Raw genomic sequence first — 8,892 nt, forward strand, 5'->3', positions numbered from 1 at the left:
TGTTCACATACATAAACACAAGTAAACTTCAACAGCACTAAACTAAGTTTAGAAGTGTTGTACAGTTTGAAGTACATAACTGTGTACAAGTGAACCTGAATGATTTGTTGATACTGTCATTACACATCTGAACATATTGCCCATGCCATATGCCTGAGAATAGGTGGCTGTCTGCATAATGGTTGAATGAGTAGTGCAAATAACAAAAACCTCCAGATTTAAACAATAATTCACTTCTACAGTCTTGTCACCTCCTGTGTCATATGAGTTATCACCAGCCTTTTTGATTTAGGTGGATTATGTTTAGCAAACCCACACAGCAAACCAGGGTAGGTGTAAAATACAAAGTTTCAAAGCTACCTCTTAGTATTCTCTGAGTCTGATGTCGATGAGGTGTCATATTTTAGAAATCACAACGGAGTGACACAATCAACAGCCCACACGTTATTTGAATGAAACACAGTGCTACTTTTGTAAAAGCTATAATGTGCATGCTTTGTGGACAGAGGCGTTGATTTAACTGTAATTTGGCCCTTTTGTGTTTAACCACCTCTATACATATAACAGGATAAAAAAGAAATAACAAATATTTAATTTGCAGTTTTACTAACTTCGGCCTGGAAAGTTAGGACTTAGAAATCAACACTTATGTACCAGTTTGGGCAAAACTCTGACCAGTGTAGCCTTTACAAATTATTAATTAAAGTAGAACTGTTTTCCTGGGCTAAAATGATAATACTGTGTGTTTATAAAGCCCTCCCCTTGTGATATGACACAGATGTTAATAGGCACTTAAAATAAGCTCATAAATAAATCAGTTTTGATGAGAGATTTTGCTAAAGTTATATAATTACAAGATGAAACATTAACATTATGTTGTCCTTGTATTAATTCCTGGTCATCTAAAATATGCTACTATCATCTTATATCATGTCAGATAATTAATTTCTAAAATAGGCTTAAGGGTAATTCATCAATGAGTGAACAGAGTGGATGGCCCACCATACACACACTCAAGGGGATTTGATGTAAAGATGACTTGGATGTTTCTATCTGCATGTGACTCTATCTGTCTGAACAGGTGGAAGAAGCTCAGTTGTTACTGCAGGGCAGAAATGTCTTCATGGATATGATCCATTCAAACAGACCACAGTTTAAAAATAATCTGGAGCTGTGACACCATGGCCGTTCAGGGAAACAATAGGCAAATACAGCTCTAACCAGACTAGAGATGATAACAGAAGCATTTTCAGATGTATTAATAATTTAGCAGCCAAACAGAGCTGAGGGTAGTTGCGGAGAGCAGGTCTGAACCACTCTTACTCACCGCCTGGAGCTGCAGAGGAATAGCAAGGTGTATCCAGCGAAGAAGGGCAGTTTTCTGCTTTGTTAAAAGCAGTGTGTAATTGTGAATGAGCATGGGGAAATTTACATTGAGCCCCCAGTGTAAAATCAAGTAGATGGATATGCTGAGATAGAATACAAGAGAGGGTATTATTGAATCAACCATGCGTTCTGAATAAGTAAACTTGAGATTGTAATTTAATCACTGGGATTATTGTGCTACCCTTGTGAACATTGGGTATGAAGCAAATGCTTGCTTGCCAGAACCCTTCCTAAGCATCTACTAATGAAAATAGAATAGGACTGAAGAGGTGATAGTATTTGAAAACAGGTCATCATCTAATAGCATTCAGAAAAGAAAATACTTCACTAACCGCTGCTATGTTCCATGTAGCAATAGTGCCATCTTTTGGTAGCCTGTGAAGGAGATGATGAATTAGATCTCCTGATTCACACAAGATTACCACACAGACACAATGGGCCCTACATCAGCTTACACAAGTCAGATTTGAACACAAATATGATATTTTAAATGTCTTTGTTTTGCAGCCATCACTATAACCCGTGCCAGATTCAGTGGAAGTGATGACTTCGGTTACACGTCCTTTGTGGCTTATTCCTCCATCCCAAACCTCAGTCTCTTCTACGAGTTTAAACTGAAGTTTACACTCACCAACAATTCATCTGCTGTGAAAGACAACCTAATCCTGTTCGCTGGGCATAAAGGACAAGGTGAGCTCTATCCTGACACCCGCAGGGTCATTTAAAACACTTCTTTTGGTCAAATGAAAAGAGGAAGGCAACTTTGAGATGTCTCCTTAGTTGGATTTTAGCTGTCAAGCTTCATTAAGGATTTTAAAAGAAATGCTATTGTTGTTTTGAGAGGTTTCACCTGCTGTGTATGCTAATGTGCTATCTGATAGATTTCCACTCTCCTTTCAGGTCCTCTAATCAAGAGGCTTCCCAAAGGATTTTCTTTCTTGGCAGATTTTGAGACATTAATAATGAGTTTTCCTGCAGTCCAGCAATTAGTTGATTCCCATCTAAACTCTTATTGTTCTTGACTTTCAAAAGGAACATGTTGTCATTGTGAGAATAAAATGAGCACATGAGCCAAGCCTCTCAAAAGTATTAGTGTTAATTGCTATAAACAGATTTTGAGACGTAGGTGCGCCATGATGCTGTCAGCAGCCATCACATTAAATTAGCATCTCCATTCTGTGGGGTCAGTTTGGTAGCAGGTAACCACTGTGTCACTGTCACCAGCATATTTCATCAAAAGGAGGAGAAGAGGGGAGAAAAAAAAAAAAAACACCTCAAGATCTTGTGGATCTTCTGCACTTGTTTTCTCTTGAGAGTACACTTCATCTAGGTGGAGGCAAAACAAAGCAAGAGGAATATGAATAATGAAACACTTGTCAGGAGAGAGAGCACCACTTTTGGAAATGGTACAAATTCAAAGGCACACTATAAAAACTGATGAAATATGAACAACTCACATGATAATTGGTTTAATGAAGTGGCATCTTTAATCACTACCGCCAAGGAATGACGCAGAGTTCATGCTTTGATGTCAGTGATCAAGTTGCACAGATTAAACAAGTAGGCAAAATATATAATGAATTACAGTCCTTTCAAATTCATCTTTTAAGCAAAACAAATATATTATTTACTCTAAATATTTGCTGACGTGTGTGATGAGGGTTTTTTTTTTTTTTTTTTTACTCAAGGCAAAACATTCTTTGCAGTTTGCAGAAGTTATCTTGATATCGTTATCTGCTGTGCTTAACGAAAAACTCTTCATATATTTTCTAGGCAGCGATGGCGATGACTTTCTCGTTTTGGGACTGCGGAACGGCAGAGTTGTGCATAGATTCAACCTCGGATCAGGCGTAGCAGCCATAGTCAGTGATCGACTGAACCACAAGATCAACATTCACACTGTTATATTTGGAAGATCCAAGAAAACTGGATGGCTGAAGGTAATTTAATGATTGGAAAGATAGTTTTTGATAAAAAAAAGAGCTTTTGTTCATGTCTACATGCTAATTTAAAGGTAGTTAACCAGTGAGGTGTTTCGGGTACCAGTGCAACAAAATACAGTTTAGCAATGAAACAAATCATGCAAACAGTAGTAAATGTGCATACAAAGACTGATAATGATACATGAATATACAAAATGAGTAATGGATCAATGTATGTGATAAACTATGTCCTAAAGGAGTCACAACCAAAACAAGCTCAGAGGCACAATAGCTAAACAATATCCCCTCATTAGATCTCATCAAACTATACAGTGACTCCCCTTCTTCCACTCATTTAGTCGTCTTTTCCTTTCATTTATATACCTACACACACAAACACTAAACATTATCTCGCCTGGTATTGATGGTGTAGGCTGATAAATGGTGTTTGACAAAGGGAGTGAGGTGAACATTTTCTTGGAACCGATCATTTCAGTCCAGTGATCAGGTAGAACGGGATGTTCACATCATGATCTAAGTGTATCTAAAAAAAAAAAAAAAATCTGAAGGAACACTGAGATGTTACAGAGTCAGCAAGGGCCAAGATCCCTGCAGAATCAGTGCCTTAAAGAATTTAGTCTGTTCAGAGCATGAAACTGTACTTCACCCAGCTACTGTGGCTAATAAATGAACACAGACTGAATTACTCAGTGATCAATGCGAGGTCATACATATTGTCAAATATTATGATTAATTGTGCTCCCACACTGACACATACAGACCTAAGACTCTAGTGCGAGTACTGATGTTCTGTCTGTCTCAGGTTGATGGACAGCGTAACAGGACGGGGTCGTCTCCAGGACCCCTGGTGGGCCTCAATATTTTCAACCAGCTCTTTGTAGGTGGATATAATGAGTACACCCCAGAACTACTGCCACTTGGCTCCAGGTTCCGTCATGGCTTTCAAGGTAAGACTTCTGCATCTTTATTACAACCCAACACTTCTGTCGGCAGTAAGAGCACTGGGGCTTGGATTTTTCTCTCAGGATCGCTTGTCTTTTTCTAAGCAGAGGGGAAGGTGTGTAATGAAAAGAGGAGTTACAGACTCGAACTGTGTAGGAGGCCAGAACAGAGCTTTGAGGTTGATTGTATCTGCACCCTTTAATCACATCACACCCCATACAGGGGGTGTGATGTGTGCAAATTCATTCCACTGCTGATAAGTCACTGGAACAAGGGCACCACACAAATAATCTTTGTCACCATCAGCATCATTTATGCTTTCTCTCAGGTGACCCCGTGTAGGAATGTATTCTGGAGAGCATTCATTGTGCCTGCTAATGTGCAGAGCTGTGGAGCAAAATTGCCATAACCGTAATGATGACAACAACTATGAATATCATCATAACCACATTCAGCAGTCTCTGCACTACAGCAATCAAGCTTGTTATTATAAAATGTCATGCCAGACCCATTTGAGGTGAACAAGAGCTTTTTATATTTAAAGACTGGAGAGATTTTGTGTTTGTTGATTTTATCATCATATAATTCATTTTTCTGCTCAACAAATACACCCTCAAAAATCAAATCATCCACGGTAGCATCGGTCTGCCCATGCTGTATCAGACTGTCATAGGCTTCTGTACTGGTGAGTACTACCTGAGCAAGATGACGCTGGTGGAACTATAACCTTTCTGCTCGGGATGTAATGAGAACTCATGAGCGTCTAATCAGATCTGTGTGACCTTCCTCAAGCCCTAATCATGATGGCTGGCAGTGAGCACACTGATAATGCACTTCACTCCCAGTTATCAACAGATCCACACTCCCCTGTGGAAAGGTGGCAGAGGATGAACTGTCGCTGCTGAAAAAAAAAAAAAACAAGAAAACAGTTATTCAGTTTAAGCTGTTGATAAAATTTCAAGACATTGGGAAGTTTGTTTGTTTCATGCTTTTGATTTTTAAAGATTGTCATAGCAACTTGAAGGAATATTCTGAAACGTTTTAACTGTTTTGTGACAAAATGCTCTCTGCAAAAACAAATGTACTTCTTTCAGAGCTTTTCTTCTCTGGTGTGTAATTGCAAGAGTTAGCTACTCAGGTTTTGTGGCTCTTTTACAAGAGTCTGTGTGCAGCTAAAGGAAAAATAACCAGCTTTTATAATCTTCCTGATGAATCTGCTTCGCTCTTCTATGGTCTATGTTTGCAGCACCGCAACCATCACTTGAGTCTGCCAAGTAGACAGCATCATGCCATGAATATTCATGAATGAGCATGACATTTCCCCTGCATCCTGTTTATGCCAATGACTAATGCGGCAGAGGGAAGGAAGACTGCATGTGCAGATGACTACAAGGCTTGTGCTCAGGCCTTGTATTTATAGAAGGCCCTGTAGGTACAGGTACAGGCCAAAGCAAATATTGTCTTGATAAAATTGAATTATGAAAGCAAAATAGCAAATATGATGAGGGAGATGCATGATGGCAGGGGAGGGGGAAATCTTGGATTTAAAAACCTGGACATCTTGGATGTGAACTGTGGAGACTGCAGAGATTTCATTTCACCAAATTCAGGAGTTAACATGTAATCCAGATATGCAGATTTAAGTGTGTGTCCTTGGTATAAAACCTAAAATTGTCACAGGTTAATAAAACCATCTACCAAACATAATTTATTTCATTGTGGGGGGGGGGGGTTAATTGCCTTATTTGAATAGGAATCACAGTTCAGATTACTCACATTTTATTGTGCACGGCTGTGATCTTCACACAGAGCAAAGAGACAGTGTTGTTTCCTCTGATAACCCTACATCACTGAAATGAAAGATATCCCCCTGACTTTAAAGTTTGAACGTGGGTGTGTTTTCTCTTTTCAAAGGGTGCATTTTTGATGTGCAGTTTCGCACAAGAAGAGACACAAAGTTCCAAACACTGGGACAGCCTGGGGGACATCCAGCCTTTGGGCGCAGTGTGGGACAGTGTGGAGTCACGCCGTGTGTCCACGTTCACTGCAGCAATGGGGGGACATGTGTAGACTCTGGCTCATCTGTGTAGTAAGTGGGGGGGGGGGGACATTATTAGATTATTTTCTTATGATATATAATGATTTCACTCATGAATAAAACATGTGGGTCTTATTGCTGAATCTAAAACACCCGACAACTGAAATGTTATGCGCGTAGATCCATATAGGTTGACTAGACTGCAATATCAGACTGTTACACAGTGCAAGTACGGTGAAGGGGAATTGTTTATAAGATTCTCACATCTGCAGTTGCCAGTGCCCATTTGGATGGAAGGGGGCGCTCTGCTCTGAGACTGTGTCTGTGTGTGATGTTGAGCACAAGCCCCCTCCTCTGTGTGCCCACGGCTCCACCTGCATCCCTCTCCCTAATGGATATACCTGCCACTGTCCCCTGGGGACCGCAGGGCTCCACTGTGAGAAAGGTCACATCATTGAACCCTATCTTAATCATTATACTTTATATAGTAGGTATTCATTTAGTAAGACTTTTACTGGTCAGTTATTTAACTGCTTTGTTGTTTTGTCTGATCAGCTGTGATCATCAGTGATCCATTCTTCAGCGGTAACCAGTCTTCATGGATGTCATTCCCACCTACCACTATCAGGCACAGAACTGTTTTGCAGCTGCAATTCCAGCCTTTATCACCTGATGGCATCCTTGTCTACACTGCACAGCATCTCAGTGCCAGAACTGGTGAGGACATTCAATTCTTTAGTCAATCATTTAATGGTACAAATACAAGAAGTATTATAGCATATCATACTTTTACATAAAGTAAAATGTTGACATAGAAGGATTTCTAAATCAATACTTGAGCTAAACTGGCTCCATTGGCTTAACTCTATGTCATGTGCCATGTAAAAGACGGCCCCAAAAACAATGCCAACATGTGGTATTATTAAAATCTAACATGTGCCAGAGGTGATTTTTGGTACAGGAAACAAGAAAAACATTGCTCTGCTCATGTGGAAAGGCTTTTGTTAGATTTGTTTCTAATTTTTTGCTTATTTTTGAAATACTGAAAGAATTGTCTTGAAATAACACACATATTCACAACTGTATTCAGTCATGTCCTTTCCTTGTAACTCTATTAACATATACCACTGTGAACAGGTTGTATTGGGTCTAGTTTCTACTGAATAATATTAGTTCACCCTTTTGTAAGAAGCTGCTGCTTTATTTTTTTCTTATAGGCGACTTCTTCTGCCTGTGTCTGACATCTGGGTTTGTCCAGCTGCGATATAATCTTGGGGATGGTATCCACGTCCTGCAGTCTGTTGACAGAGTGGATGTGCGTGGCAGAAACTGGCACACGGTGAAGGCTGGCAGAATTGGACATCAGGGCTTCCTCAGTCTGGATAATAAGGAGGTTAGAGAGAATGTGACTGAAGGTATGACCACCCTCGACGTTGCTACAGACATCTTTATCGGAGGCGTGCCCACTCTGAGCTCAGTCTCCACAGATGCAACTAAAGGAGAGCCAGTGGGTTTCACTGGTGGCATGAGGGAACTCATACTCAACAGCCAAGAGTTCAAGTTAACAGAGACGGGTGCACTAAGAGGAGCAAATGTAGGGGACTGGGATGGAACAGCCTGCGGATACAAGGTGTGTCAAAATGGCGGAAGCTGCAGGGCAACTGGAAGTGACTTGTTCATGTGTATGTGTCCACCATCATGGACTGGTGCTGTCTGTAACCAGTCTGTGAGCTGTGCAAACAACATCTGCAAACACGGTTCATCATGTGCTCCATCTGGTATCACCTCATACCGCTGTATATGCCCCTTGGGATGGGGAGGGAGGTACTGCGACACAGAAATATCCACTGACACTCTCAGGTTTATGGGAAACTCTTATGTTAAATACTGGGACCTGGGATACAGCACAAGAAATTTAAAATACACACAGGTGTCTTTCAGCTTCAGCACAAGCTCAAATGACAGTTTGATCATGTGGATGGGAAAGGCCGAGCATGAAGACGACGACTACCTCGCAGTTGGGCTTGAGAGCAGCAGACTCAAAATTGCAGTGAATCTTGGAGACAGACTTTCCCTCCCATTAACTTTGACAAATCTCACACTGTGCTGCAATAGATGGCATAATGTTTCCATATCTTTGAACAGCACAGTCATTCATGTGTTCCTAAACGGTAAGAGAATCCTTTTTGAAGACCTGGATCCTTTTGAGCGTTACGTGGCCTTAAACTATGGGGGTCTGCTTTACTTTGGAGGATTTGAATTATACAGAAATGTATCAATTGTGACATCAGGATTGTTTCCAAAGGGCTTTGAAGGGAGTCTAAAAAACGTGTATTTATTTGAGTATACCAGGCCATTGCTGTTTCTCAAAAATAGTGAGGGTTTTAATGTTTATGAGGGCAGTGAGGAGTAATCAAAATTAAACTCCTTGCTTCTACAATAGCTGAGAATCCTCCTTAAAGTTATACTTGATGTCTTGTGTTTTATAAAGTAGCACTTAGCAGTGTTTAGTTTCCAATATTTTAAAGGCTAATTTTAAAGGCTGTAAATAGTTAACACCGTCTAAAATTGCAGCAATAATAT

At 40.2% G+C, this 8,892-nt stretch overlaps 1 protein-coding gene across 1 annotated transcript in view; it reads left to right on the top strand.

Annotated features, from left to right (window-relative positions):
* The window catches only part of eys (eyes shut homolog), a 123,602-nt gene extending 114,773 nt beyond the window's left edge, over positions 1–8,829 (top strand). Inside the window, exons 44-50 of the mRNA XM_026309983.1 lie at positions 1,894–2,076; positions 3,160–3,326; positions 4,132–4,276; positions 6,186–6,360; positions 6,582–6,754; positions 6,865–7,026; positions 7,527–8,829. Coding sequence (XP_026165768.1) covers positions 1,894–2,076; positions 3,160–3,326; positions 4,132–4,276; positions 6,186–6,360; positions 6,582–6,754; positions 6,865–7,026; positions 7,527–8,722 — 2,201 coding nt within the window. The 3' untranslated portion in view covers positions 8,723–8,829. The remainder of the gene's footprint in view (positions 1–1,893; positions 2,077–3,159; positions 3,327–4,131; positions 4,277–6,185; positions 6,361–6,581; positions 6,755–6,864; positions 7,027–7,526) is intronic.
* Positions 8,830–8,892: the final 63 nt, after the last annotated feature.

The sequence above is a fragment of the Mastacembelus armatus genome, chromosome 15, assembly GCF_900324485.2.
Source record: "Mastacembelus armatus chromosome 15, fMasArm1.2, whole genome shotgun sequence".
Classification (NCBI taxonomy): Eukaryota; Metazoa; Chordata; class Actinopteri; order Synbranchiformes; family Mastacembelidae; genus Mastacembelus; species Mastacembelus armatus.